Raw genomic sequence first — 14281 nt, 5'->3', positions numbered from 1 at the left:
GTTCATCTTTTTGTAGCTATATTTGTTGAATGAAAAACACCTAAATAAATAAAAAAGCACAAACACTTTCTGAATACAACAATATGAGATCAACCTTCCAGTTTCTATAAGGCAAAATCTGTATAATATTCATTAGCAAATCTGTAATATGAGCAACAGTAACTGTGGAAAAGGTTAGTGTGAGGGACTTTTTGTGTAATAATAATAATAATAATAATAATAATAACGCATTACATTTTATTTATTAATAATAATAAATTAAACAAATAATATTGATAAATGAAAAATGTGCAAATAAATGTGAATGGTATTAAAACTTCAGTGGAGTTGATAAATGGAGCATGCCTCGACATTAGCAAATGTTGTTACACATTAAGCCCAGAGTCCTTTAAATTGCTGGAACTGGATAGGAAGGCCGTGAGATCAGTTGTGTTCTGTTCAAACAGAATGTGTAACTGTGTATGTTGGCTTTTTTATATCAAATTCCACATCAAGATTAAAATACCTTATTTAAGCCTGATGGATTATACCTTCTTCCCTTTTCTCCTTGTATTACAGACCTGTTGGATGACACATATTCACAGATTTATTCAAAGTTCCCACCTACTAGACTCGAAACAAGAATAAAAATAATACATTGATGTTTTATTTCCTAACTATGTTCAATTTAGTGTTAGGACCAATTGTTTGATTGTGACTGACATTATGTATATATAATATATACATAATATATAATATATTCATGTTTAGTGAATGATTACGGTGGGTGATGCTTTAAATCATACTGGAAACATCACAACAGCGATTAACATAATATAGAAAGATGAAATGGTTAATCACCTTACAAATAAAACTAGTTGAGAAAAAATTATCTGCACCTCCTCCAACACCTTAATGTGTATGTCTAAACTACTGAGTTATACAGATAGGTGTTTCTAATATTTAGTCAGTGGGACTGTTGTATTAGACTGCATTAATACACTGTCCACTTCATTAACATTGAAGGACAGTAGCTCTTCATCACACCTTCTGTAGCTGACGCCTCCTGAAACACTGTACTAGTCATATTTCCTCTCTCCCAAAAACTGAATTAAAGCCTGTGTAAAGCCTGAAAAGTACAAGATAGACTAAAATAGACCCTTAAAATAAAATATTATTTTTTTCCCAGCTAAATTAAGCTCAGAGTACATTTTAGGTTGGTTAAAAGCCCACAAAAGGAGTGGCCATACAGGCCTATAACTATGTCATTCTCTGTGCTTTCAAATTATGGAAATCAGAATTTTGAACATCACTGTTTTTGTAAAGAAAAAAAAACTGTGAAAAGCAGAGAACAGGAGGCCCAACTTGTGTCAATCGCATTTTGGTGTCCCATGTATTTCCCCACCACTACAGTAACAAAAAAAATGGATAAATAAATGAAATATGTCCACAATGATTAAAGAATACCTCAATACTCCCTGTGTGAAAGGTGATGTTCAGCTGTGTGTGTCCGTCTGTCAGTGACCGCTTAGTGACTCGTGGTGGCGGTGGGCGGCGCTGTAAAGGCCTCCCCGAGCACGCCGGGTGATCTAATTACGCGCACCTCTCTACCAATTAGAGAATTACATCACACCTCTAAATGGACTCGTCCTCTCAATCATTAATGGTACGGTGTCATTCCCTCTGACAGCGTCTAGTTGCATCGTAGCAACTTGACACATGCAGACGCGTTTTCAGCGCTGCAGCGACGACACAGTTTGGAGTTAATGATAACTCGCTCAACACTGTCAGCTGTGTTTCTGCTCAAAAGAAATACATTTATTAGCATTTTATTTTTGCATTATTGTTTATTGGCATTTCTGCCTGTAAGTGAATGACGCACTGTCCCAAATAAGTTCCTGTTAAAATGACGTCAAGTCAGGCCATTCTCATACTGAAAAGAGTGGTCCCACTGTGTGTGTGTGTGTGTGTGTGTGTATGTGTGTTCGTGGACAGGGATCACCGGTGTTTATTCTGGTTCTTGTTTAACGCACAGAGGGGAAACGCCTGTCGATAGACTCGGTGGAAGATCATATGGCCTACAGGTACTCAGGCATCACTTTATTGGTGTCAGAGGACGTGATCTCTGATCTGAATGAGCAACACAGACTAGTAGGCAGCCTAATGACTGAAGCGGAAAACATAAAATGGAAAATAAACTTTAACTGCACTGGTTAATGTTGCAGCCTAATGAATTTTTGGTGAATGTAATTGTGCATTTAAAGTTACCTGCGCATTCATTGGTCTTTTTTTTTTCAATTACATCTCTGTCTCTCACTTTTCATTCGCCCTGAAATAATGCTGAAATTTAGATCACATTCAAAGAGCCTCTGCTGACCCCAAAAGAAATGTTTTTTGTTTGTTTGTTTGTTTTTATAAACACGTTTTTTTTAATTGGATGTAGGCCTACAGAAAAAAATGAAAGTGATCTTTTTTCATTATGTTAAATTTCTAAAAAAAAAAAAAAAGTATATATATATATATATATATATATATATATATATATATATATATTATTATTATTATTTTATATTATTTGAATTTCCATCAGTTGATGACTTACATACAGTATCCATGCTGGAAATTAGGTGATGGGGGAAACAATGATTTTCAGCAAGAGGAGAGTTAATAGGTCTGCATTCTTGTCTGTAAACGCCATTGTTATTCGTCTCTTATCTCTGTTATCTTAATCTGCTCGCAATGTTTACCTATCTTATTTGAAATGGCTCAATTACACGTCTATTATCTGTCTTTTGTCATTCAAACTTCCGATGAAGACGCTGTCCACTGCGCGAGGAACGAAAAAAAAGACATTTGTGTTGATTTTTTTTCTTTCTTTTTTCATCAATCACCTGGTGTATTATTGAGTCCAGCTTTGTTAAAATACAGCAGATGGAGGGAAATCGGCGCAGCAGGATAATTCAATTTTCTCCCATGAAAATCATGATAATTAATTATTAAGACTTTGCCTTTTTCTGGCTTTTTGTTTGAAATTCATCAAAGCCAATAAAAGTATAGTTGAAATTATCTCACCTGGTTGGCAGATTGTTCACTCTTGGAATGATATAATATATAAAATTATATATATATATATATATATATATATATATATCATTTTAGATTTTAAGACTGAATAACGTGAAAAGTAAAAGTGTGTTCCTGCACACACTTCAATGAGGTTCTGTGTGTGTGTGTGTGTGTGTGTGTGTGTGTGTGTTTGTGTGTGTGTGTGTGTGTGTGTGTGTTTGTGTGTGTGTGTGTGTATGTGTGTTCGTGGACAGGGATCACCGGTGTTTATTCTGGTTCTTGTTTAACGCACAGAGGGGAAACGCCTGTCGATAGACTCGGTGGAAGATCATATGGCCTACAGGTACTCAGGCATCACTTTATTGGTGTCAGAGGACGTGATCTCTGATCTGAATGAGCAACACAGACTAGTAGGCAGCCTAATGACTGAAGCGGAAAACATAAAATGGAAAATAAACTTTAACTGCACTGGTTAATGTTGCAGCCTAATGAATTTTTGGTGAATGTAATTGTGCATTTAAAGTTACCTGCGCATTCATTGGTCTTTTTTTTTTCAATTACATCTCTGTCTCTCACTTTTCATTCGCCCTGAAATAATGCTGAAATTTAGATCACATTCAAAGAGCCTCTGCTGACCCCAAAAGAAATGTTTTTTGTTTGTTTGTTTGTTTTTATAAACACGTTTTTTTTAATTGGATGTAGGCCTACAGAAAAAAATGAAAGTGATCTTTTTTCATTATGTTAAATTTCTAAAAAAAAAAAAAAAAGTATATATATATATATATATATATATATATATATATATATATATATTATTATTATTATTTTATATTATTTGAATTTCCATCAGTTGATGACTTACATACAGTATCCATGCTGGAAATTAGGTGATGGGGGAAACAATGATTTTCAGCAAGAGGAGAGTTAATAGGTCTGCATTCTTGTCTGTAAACGCCATTGTTATTCGTCTCTTATCTCTGTTATCTTAATCTGCTCGCAATGTTTACCTATCTTATTTGAAATGGCTCAATTACACGTCTATTATCTGTCTTTTGTCATTCAAACTTCCGATGAAGACGCTGTCCACTGCGCGAGGAACGAAAAAAAAGACATTTGTGTTGATTTTTTTTCTTTCTTTTTTCATCAATCACCTGGTGTATTATTGAGTCCAGCTTTGTTAAAATACAGCAGATGGAGGGAAATCGGCGCAGCAGGATAATTCAATTTTCTCCCATGAAAATCATGATAATTAATTATTAAGACTTTGCCTTTTTCTGGCTTTTTGTTTGAAATTCATCAAAGCCAATAAAAGTATAGTTGAAATTATCTCACCTGGTTGGCAGATTGTTCACTCTTGGAATGATATAATATATAAAATTATATATATATATATATATATATATATATATATCATTTTAGATTTTAAGACTGAATAACGTGAAAAGTAAAAGTGTGTTCCTGCACACACTTCAATGAGGTTCTGTGTGTGTGTGTGTGTGTGTGTGTGTGTGTGTGTGTGTGTGTGTGTGTGTGTGTGTGTGTGTGTGTGTGTGTGTGTGTGTGTTTGTATATGTGTATGGACCGGGGGTGTTTGGTTAGTTTGTTGTGGCTTCAGTCAGTGTATCGCTTGCAGGTGATGCCAGGACTAGATAAGAGGTCGCCGATCCCTGCTCGCTGTCTAGACCAGCTTGTGACGCAACCAGAGTAACTGGACTGAGCACAATTTGCAGCAGATTTTTGCCCCCAAGATAGTAAATGACCACTGGCCGAGTCCTGCAACTTAACCGGAGGGGAAAACACCGCGAGATTGAGGAGGGAGATAAGACAAGAGTCCTTCAGGCTTCAATTCAGGCAGACCAACTACATATAGCCTGAACAGGACAAACAACATATTCAGTGCAACTGAAACACCGACTTCTGTTTCACCGTTTTGTATTTTTTTTTTAAACGCTGTGAATCTACCATCGTCTGCAGCCTCGGAAGCTCTCTACCCTTTTTTCCGAAATCAAAGATCATAGGAACTGCTTCTAATTTCAGCGCTGAATTTTCAAATAAATCCAATTATTATGTTGATATCGGTTTGAAAATATTCAAAAAGCGAAAGTGGATCGGTTAAAAACAAACTGCGCCTGTGGAAGACACTTTATGTATTCAGCTTTTTTATTTTTTATCAGTTAATAATCCCTTTACGAATCGCTTTCCTAACAATAAATAATATAACAATAATTTACTTTTTGTTCGAGAAGCTCAAACAACCTGTATCCTGCCCTTAACATAAAGTATTTTACAACACGAATAGTTTGCAGATTATCATGCTCTGGCCTTAAGACAAAGAGTCAACTGGACTCGACAACGCAATGAACGTATCAAAAGATTCTCAGGTTGGAGAAACAAAGACACAATATGATCACAATGAAACTGCAGTGTCCGTCTGTTTTTCGACGTGGAAATGTTTCCAAGTTTGTGTTTCTGTTGGAAGGTTTTGTTGTAGTATATCCATCGGGAGGTCTTCTGTACATCTTCAGTCTCCGTATCAAGTCATGCAACAATTGTTCTGCTTAGTTTTTGTCAATGAAATCTCCAACAGAAAAAAAAAAGAAAAACTCGGAGTCAGTCGGTGCTTTCTTTGTTCCATCTCCGCCATGTCAGGGAATTAAAAAAAAAAAAGAAAAGAAAGAAAAAAAAACACTCCTCTCTGAAGTTTTGGGCGATGTGATGAGCTGGTCTCATGCAGGGAGGTGGGGGGGATCATGCTGCAATCGTCCTTGCAGGAGCGCGGGAAGGGGGGGGGGGGGGTGAGTGTGTGTGTGTGGGGGGGGTGGTCCGACAGATGTGGAGGGCCCGTTTCACGTCTCCACCGGGCTGGGTACCATACTGTTGGGGGTGTCCGGTAACTGAGAGGACAATGAAGTCACGTCGCTGCCCGAGGAGTTCCCGAGAGAGCCCGATTCAGAGAAAGACACCTGAAGAGAGGGAAGCGGTGTCAAAAGTATGCAGCATATCCAGACTTTTATTTTGAAAGCAAAGGTATTATATTCAAGTTTTTTTTTTTTTTTTTTTATTGCTAGGGATGACACCATGTTACCATGCACGTGACTGCCAGTGTGTGTGTGTGAGAGAGAGAGAGAGAGAGAGAGTGTGTGCATGTACATATACATGTAATAAAATTCAAATTGCTGTTTGTGTCCATCTGTGTGCAGAACAATAGATAGATAGCTAGATAGCTAGATAGCTAGATAGCTAGATAGATAGATAGATAGATAGATAGATAGATAGATAGATAGATAGATAAGCCTGTCATCATCATGTCTGTGTGTGTGCACTTCTAACTCAGTCTGTCCTAAATACACACACCAGTTGTTGGAAGGCTGGCTGGTCCAGGTCGCTCTGCAAGGCGAACTCACTCAGGGCCTTCCATGGAGGCTGGTAGGTCTGAACCTCCACTGGGTTTCCCTGCACGGTGCTCTCATGTCGGATAGGACTTCCAGCCACAAGAGGCGTCCCTGTGAGGCCCTGCAGGTTCTGATGAAATAAAATCAAAACGCAACATAAACATTATTTATCTCTGTTTTGCAAGAAGGCATCTGTCACCAAACTCTCACTTCACAGAACTGAAAAAGAATGGCTGGTGTGTTCTAATAATAGGATATACACATGTTTTTCGTTTTCACATTCCATTTTTGATAAATGCTAAATTTGTAACAATTGACACAGAGTTCCTTTTTTGGGTTTGGCAAAGATTGATCTAAGCAAGAGATGTTTCGAGCCTGTTTGCAGAGGATGTTTTTATCTTTCAGGTCAAGCAACTGAAGCCAAAGCAGTTGATTCATTATTCATTGACTTAAAGTTTGAATACAGAGCAGCACTGGAGTCAGATGGAAAGGTTGTGCTGTGTTTCAGTTTAAGTAGAATAAAAGGTTCAGAAAAGAGTCAAATTATAGGGTGAGTCATAGTGGTTTATAACCTGCAACTACTGATAAGCACAGGGCAAAAAACCATGTAAACAAAGCATAATGATACTGTATATTCATTAAAGAACATCATTAAGATACAAGGTTATGTTCAAATGGTTTGTATCTGTTTTCCATTTTGTTCTAAACTCTGCATTTGATTGATTCCAGCCTCAAACTGTGTTAAGTGAGTCCACATGAAGACTGATCATAATTTTAAATAAGTCCTATAACAAATAAGTAAATGCATGAATAAATAAAAAAAGAATCGTTGATAGTAATCAAGTGGTCAAACTTACGAAGATGCTTACAGTCTTATCACTGTGCTGCTGCTGCTGGAGCTGCTTCATGAGGATTGATTTCTTTTTGTCTTTGCAGCGCTTGTTCTGGAACCAGACCCGGATCACCCTGGGGCTGAGGCCGGTCATTTCCACCAGCTGCTCCTTCATCAGCGCGTCCGGCCTCGGGTTGGCGTTGTAGCAGGTCCGCAACGTGTGGAGCTGCTTCTCGTTCAGCACCGTCCTGACCCGCGTCGTCTTCTCCGACTGCTTGTGGACGTGGTTCCGATGCGGGGCCTGCCGCACCGTGACCGGGTCTGCTGAGGACGGAGGAAGGTCTGTCACAAAATGTCTCACAGCAGGAAGGCCTCAGAAAAGCCTTTTTCAATTTTGATACTAATTTTTTTTTCAGCCAATTAATCTCAGTCTGAATTGTTTTGTCCTCTTGGATTGTTTTGTTTTATGCAGGAAAGCCCCAATAACATCCAGCAGTGTGACAGGAAATTAAATGTCTGCTGTAGCTGAAATCACAGACTCAGGACAATAGGAATGAAATCTTTAAACAGAAAAAACTCAGTATTTTTGGAAAGCTGTCTTTACATGACAACAACCTCTTTTGATTTGATTATTGCATCTTCTTGCTTGAAAGAAAAAAATATTTCTGGTCTATAATAGAGTAGTTTACCTAATTTTAGTTGTCCTATTATTAAATGTTTTTAAGTCTGCACTGCAAATTTAACCGCTCACCACTAGCATTGATGTCAGCCTATAATTTTTTTTCTCACAAAATCTATAATCTGCAGTCAGTTAAACCTGAAAAGACCTGCTGGAATATGAAATCCTGTTGGTGTCACTGTCCCAGGCCTCTCTATAAGTTCTTTTCAAATGATCGCTTTAAGCAGGAAGTTGTTGAATATTATTCACACATTTGCTTCGTTCGCTTTCTCTTGGCAGGCGCCCGCTAGATGACAACTCCACACACACACACACACACACACACACACACACACACACACACACACACACACACACACTCTGCCATAGCCGGGACTCAAATACCAGATTATTCAGATAATGGCAACAGAGCAGGTTAGCGCTAATTGGATCTATTATGAAATTAGCCTAAAGAAAGGTCGCAGCACACACTTTACACACACACAGACACACACACACACACTATGCCAGACCAAAAAGAAAATTATCAAGATGCCAAATCACAAAGAAAATATATTAATCCTTCATCCTATATTGATTTTTCATTTGGGCTATTTTGCTTTATATTCTTTATTTTTCCTAAATTCATGATGTCAGATTTTTTTTTTGCTACAACTAAGTTTTTATTAATTATTTGTCAAATATAAAAGAAAATGTGTTTAAATCTTTTTTTGCAGGGGCAGGTCTTTTATTTAGGATTAGGCCTCTATATTGAAATAGTAAGGGTTTGTCATGTAGCTTAATAATAATAATAATAATAATAATAATAGCCTAATAATAATAATAATGATCTGACCTGCCAGGTGCAGCGGTCTGTTGGAGTGGATGTGACCGGGGCTGATGGGACTTCCTGCGGAGCTCCTCTCCAGCAGCAGACTGTGGTCCGCCCGGCAGAGCAGCTCTTCTTCCCGCAAAGAGAACTCGTCTCCGGGCAGCAGCTGCCTGCTGCACACCGAGCACCGAAAACACTCGATGTGGTACACGTTATCCCGGGCTCTCATCACCAGGTCGCTGCTGCTGAATCCCAGGTTGCATTTTGCGCATTTTATTCCAAACAGCCTGGAAAATTGGAAGTTGTTTAGAGAATTAAAAATCAAGGGAGAAAATGTGAGAAATAACACAAGTCAGAGTTGTGAAGTGTAGTGTTCAAATGCTTATGTTGTTTGTTTTTTATTTGAATTGATAACAGTGTTTTGTTTTGTTTTTTGTACAATTGTAGGCTATATTAAACTGCAGATAAGTGGTGTGTTACATTTTATATCTACATTGGTATTTTTTTAAATGAGGTCTTGTCTAACTTTACATTTAAAATGACTAAACGTGATTCAGCCTATAATATAGCCTACATATTTCCAAGAACTCCTACCTTACATAATCTCTTTTACAATAGGTTTTTCCGTCCCGGACGAAACAAGTGCAGGTCTCATCCAGGTACTGGCTGCACTCTGCGCACTTCAGGCAGGCTGCGTGCCACTCCAGGTCGGGAGAGACTCTCAGTATGTACTGGTCATGGATTTGACTTCCACATCCTACACACATCGCGAATCCTGGCTTCTCTGCAAAGAGCCCACAGCATTTTAACCACACACTGAAAATGCAGCCAAATAAATTCAACCACCAACAAATGCAGCATTTGTTATTTTGTTTTTTGTTTTTCTTTAAATTTCAATGTGTCTCAGTTTTGCAGCGAACTCCTCTTTTTCTGCAGACTGGACAACTCTTGAAGTTATGTAACAGATGGAGACTTTTGCCAGTGTTCGTAAAGCACAAACACTGAATTGTTTCATTTCTTTTCTTTTTTTTTAAAGTCTCCAAAACGGACAGCCTGAGAAATAACAGTTCGTAATACTGCATTATTTGAAAAATGACGTTGGTTACGGTGCACTGCTGAATATATCAAGTAGCCCATAAAGGCACTGCGATGAAAACACAATCTGCCACTTTAAACTCCGCCGAGCAGTTCCGCTTCTACTTACTTTTGGAATGATCCCCCATATCACCCAAGAAAGAAGAGCTGAAAATAATATCCACCATACAGGACGGATAGAGCGGACTGTGGTAGATGCAGAAAAGATGTGAGGAGATGACTGGCCCTCCGCTTGCCTCCCTGATAACTTGTGTCTCTCCGGACTAAAGGGGGGCGAGGAGGCTGCAGGGTCCCACGCGCTGCTCATCTGACGTCATGACGTCCACGACGGACTCTCCAATCGCCCCACTGCATCCCTCTCGACCTGCAAAAAAAAAGAAAAAAAATCCCCCCAAAAAATGTAGTGTGTAGCCTATTTATGGACAACAAAAGCCAAAGAATGCAGATATTTATATTTAGTGTTTTCTAACAAAGATTTAAAGCAAGAAAAAAATAATGTTTTAAAACAACAGCATCGAATCATCAGTTCATGCACACCATGATCACCATCTTTATATTTAAAAATGTGGCAAAGCTTGTTCATCGGAAAATATTTACCACCAATGAATTCCAAATTTGTTTGGTTAAACTAGCCAATACGTTCCATTTCTTAATCACACAGGAAGGCATTAACTGATTATTGATATATAGCCTACTATTAGGATATTATTTGGTCCATATTACAAATTATGTGCATCGTTAACCTGTCCTGCAGACACTCATACAGGCCTTTTTTTGTTCTAACTGCTTTTCATATTTCATTTTATCGCCTCACTATCTCTTAGTAAAACACCAAAATCATTCCCCATGTCATGATGGGAGAACTGAATTTTTTAAGAACCACAGAGTTGTGTTGTTGGGGTTTGATATAGAAGCAAGAACAATGCAGATTACTGCCTTGATAACTTAATTTTTTCCTCTTTTTTTATGTAAAACAAAATGAAAAATTCTTGCTGTAACTTTATTAGTTTTTTGGACATAGATTCAGCAGATCTGAAGACAGTGGGAAAGATTCTCTGCTGTGTCCGGTCTGTTCATCTACTCGAGAACGAGGCCATCTACTGGAGGAAAAGCAGAACTGCATTAATTAGAGAGCGGGCGAGGGGGTGATGCTGAATGTATTGAACTGATATTCATTCAGTCTACGCATCTATCTGTTTACCTATGTATGGAACATGAGCTTAAGATAAAGTTCTGGTCATAATTCATTTATATATTTACTCACAGGTCGACAGGCCTATTAAAAACACCAGTTGCAAACAACCAAATAATTATCTCAAAAACATTTCAGCTTTTTGCTTTTTATATTTAGACTCTTTTTTTTTGTTGTTATTCCAAAACAGATGAAAACAAAACTATGTTAAATCTAAGTATTCCCGGAAATCTATATTCCACACTATTGAAAAAAGACACTGTTATAAAAAATGTATCAGTAGTAGCTTATCAATGTTTTTTTTTATCTTCTAGTACTAAGAGTATTGAAAAGAACATACACTGCAAACAGCTGTGCGATACATTTGTTTGCTGTGTCTCTGTACAAATACATTTTCATTCACTCTCTTCCTCCTTCATCCTGTAGAGCAGCGTTTGTTAATCCAGCAAAAGCAAGGGAGAAGAAAAAATATGGACAAAATTCAGACTAATAGAATTCCACAATCGATAGGCTATATTACCTTCTGAGGCGATGACTTTTGTTTTGAGAGACACATACCAGATGTGCTCCCCCTGCTAGGTAAACTAAGTCCTAACAACTTCAGCTTGCTCGGGGGGGGGGGGGGGGGGGGCTGACCTGGCAGCCATGTGCATGTGCATCATTGTGCAAGAGCAGAAGTCTGGGAAAGGTGAGTAGAGCTGTGTAACTCTAATGGAAGTCGTTGTTGTGTCTGTTAATGTTGTGATTTTGCTGCAGGAATGAGGTGAAGTTCATCACCAGCATGGCTGCATTAAATCATCATTAGGACATAAATTTGGGGATTTAATCCCTGGGCTCTGTCTTTCAGGTGAGTTGAGGTGGAAAATATGGCAAATGTATTGAAAATAGCCAGTCCTTCTATGGTTTTCATTAATTGCAAAATCCCTGCATTACTGCCAGAAGGCCTACATAATAACTCATTCCTTTAGTCTGCCACCTGCCACTAGTGTAGTGAATAAATATAAAACAAAACTCTCTTTAATTGATACACATCTCAGTTAATTTAATGGGCTTATTGACAATTTCATTGACAGAAGAATACAGACCTCAGTGTAGTTTGGTTCCTGTCATGCCAACTTGCCCAAGCACTGGAAGTTGCATGATGTCACAGTATTTAGTAGAAGGTATTATTATTCTTGCTTTGTCTTGTTTTTTTTTAATATACTTTGTTTGAAATGTTCTTTACAGGCCTTGCTTGTGGGAGAGCACAACAACGACAAGCTGACCCCTGTTACACTGGATTGCATCACTGCTGCAGGCAGGGTGGGAAGAGAAGGACTCAATCACGCTGATCACCGGCACCATGTGTAAAGGTGGGCCTGCTGTCTTTCAATAAGACCTAAAACTAACAGTAGGAATACAAGGACTACCTGCAGCTGTCTGCCCAAATTGGTCCATGCTCATTCAAGGGCACTGGTGATTTACAAAGAGTCACTTGGTGTACATCCTGTGTCTCCTGTATCTAGTGTTTTGTTTCTGATGACATCAAAAACATTGATATGGAGTGTAATGCAACATCGCAAAGGCAAAAACACCTAGCAGATAATTCAAGAGTTCATAAGCACAAAGTGATGCTTGCTATTATTAAATCACAGCTGACATGTAGGTAGTGAGTTCAGTTAGGATGCATGAGCTGCATCACTGCGCTTAGGTCAAAAGGTTTGAGAAGATACGAGTGGCACAATATGATTTATATCAAGGCCTTCAGCTAGATAATTTATGTGTTTGTCTACGCTGTTTTTTACTGTCAGAGAAGAATTATGATTAACGAATTAGAAATCCACAACTGTCAGGTGCAAAAAAAAAGGGAGAGGTGATATATTATATATATATATATATATATATATATATATAGCAGTATTTTCTCCCTCCATAGGTGCAGCTCAGATGCTGTCCCAGTCATGCTGCGAACCCTTGACCACTTCACTGTGTAAAAGGCATTCCCTGCAGCCCAACGACAAGGTCTCACACAACACACCTCTTTCATTTTAATTACACCAAGACAGTTAATAAACACACTGGCACAACTTCAACTGAATCCAGCCTGGGGAGTCTGAAGGGATGGCCACTGTAAATTACTTTAGGTCTGACAATAGAGGCAAAGTGCCATAGAACCCTAAAACATCCAAGAGAAAACGAGTCACTGTGAAAAGTTCAGTAACGCAGGCCAGGAAAGCCACCCCTGAATCCCAAACAAGAACATTTGGCTCTTGCCAAAGTTTAAGTGGATGATTTCAGTCACACATATATATTGCATGAGGTTAATGGGCCCCATCAAATTGTGATTAGAGATTCTTCTGGGAGGCTTTTATGCCAGAGTGATGTCTGGGTTAGGTCTAACAGTCATTAACAGGTCACAGACAATGATGCCTGCATACGATATTTCATTGAATATTGAATGTATATAAAACTACCGTAAACCCAACCTTTGACCTGCAGCATTAGCCAAACAGTGCACTCAGTTATAATAATTAACTTTATATATTTTATCTTCTGCACAGGCTACACACGCTCTATAGGCCCCAGCGTCATTTCTTTACATTTTCATTGTTTATGCTATTTACTGCAGTTATCAGACACTCACCAGCATCCATGATCCAAACAAGAGCGTCCTGGGATTTGACGTCAGTGATGTCTGAAACAGTAGCCACATCCATCTTATCAGACATTCTGTGGAGGAAGTTGTTTAAAAGGGAGCCACAACATTTTTAGGATTACAAAGCGATCACAGATCTTTAAAAAGTAAATGAAAATATATATATCTGCAACTTATTTTTACTATATTCAGATAACATTAACAATAAGAAGTGAAAGTGGCTTGAATATGACACTCTGAAAAACATCATATCTATATCACATTTTAAACTGACTGATGCTGGTGAGTAAGTCACATTGAATTAACTGTAACGCACTTTATATAGAGTAAGGTCTAGCCTAGAAAAAAGATCAATATGAACTCCATTGAAATACCTACGTTTTAGTTAATGCATCCTAATTCAATTGAAATACCATTAGCTCCGCGAGCTGACAGTTCTATTCAGCGATCACGGTTTACAAAATGAGGTAACTTATTAAAAACAAAAGAAGAAAAACTTGTGGATGCATTAGAACATTGAGACATAAATGTTGAACTTGCAAAATCCAGTAGGAATGATACAATATCTGATTTTTGGATGCCCAAACACTTCACTATGTA

General features: G+C 38.1%; 1 protein-coding gene across 5 annotated transcripts; it reads right to left on the bottom strand.

Moving 5' to 3' along the window:
* Positions 1-4624: 4624 nt before the first annotated feature.
* Positions 4625-10145, bottom strand: isl2b (ISL LIM homeobox 2b). Of its 5 annotated transcripts, none has more exons than XM_056389800.1 (6): positions 9964-10145; positions 9359-9543; positions 8784-9046; positions 7295-7593; positions 6400-6567; positions 4625-6008 (listed from the first exon to the last, which is right to left on the bottom strand). In XM_056389800.1, exons 2-6 carry the CDS (start codon positions 9412-9414, stop codon positions 5892-5894), a joined length of 903 nt encoding a protein of 300 aa, XP_056245775.1. In that variant the 5' UTR covers positions 9415-9543; positions 9964-10145; the 3' UTR covers positions 4625-5891. The 5 variants fall into 5 exon arrangements, with proteins under 5 accessions (XP_056245775.1, XP_056245619.1, XP_056245466.1 ...); XM_056389644.1 differs by having other exon boundaries at positions 4628-6008; positions 7307-7593; positions 9354-9543; positions 9964-10141; XM_056389491.1 differs by having other exon boundaries at positions 4630-6008; positions 9354-9543; positions 9964-10137.
* Between the last annotated feature and the right edge of the window lie 4136 nt (positions 10146-14281).

Source organism: Seriola aureovittata, chromosome 1 (assembly GCF_021018895.1).
Source record: "Seriola aureovittata isolate HTS-2021-v1 ecotype China chromosome 1, ASM2101889v1, whole genome shotgun sequence".
NCBI lineage: Eukaryota > Metazoa > Chordata > Actinopteri > Carangiformes > Carangidae > Seriola > Seriola aureovittata.
This window is presented reverse-complemented; position numbering and strand designations above follow the sequence as displayed.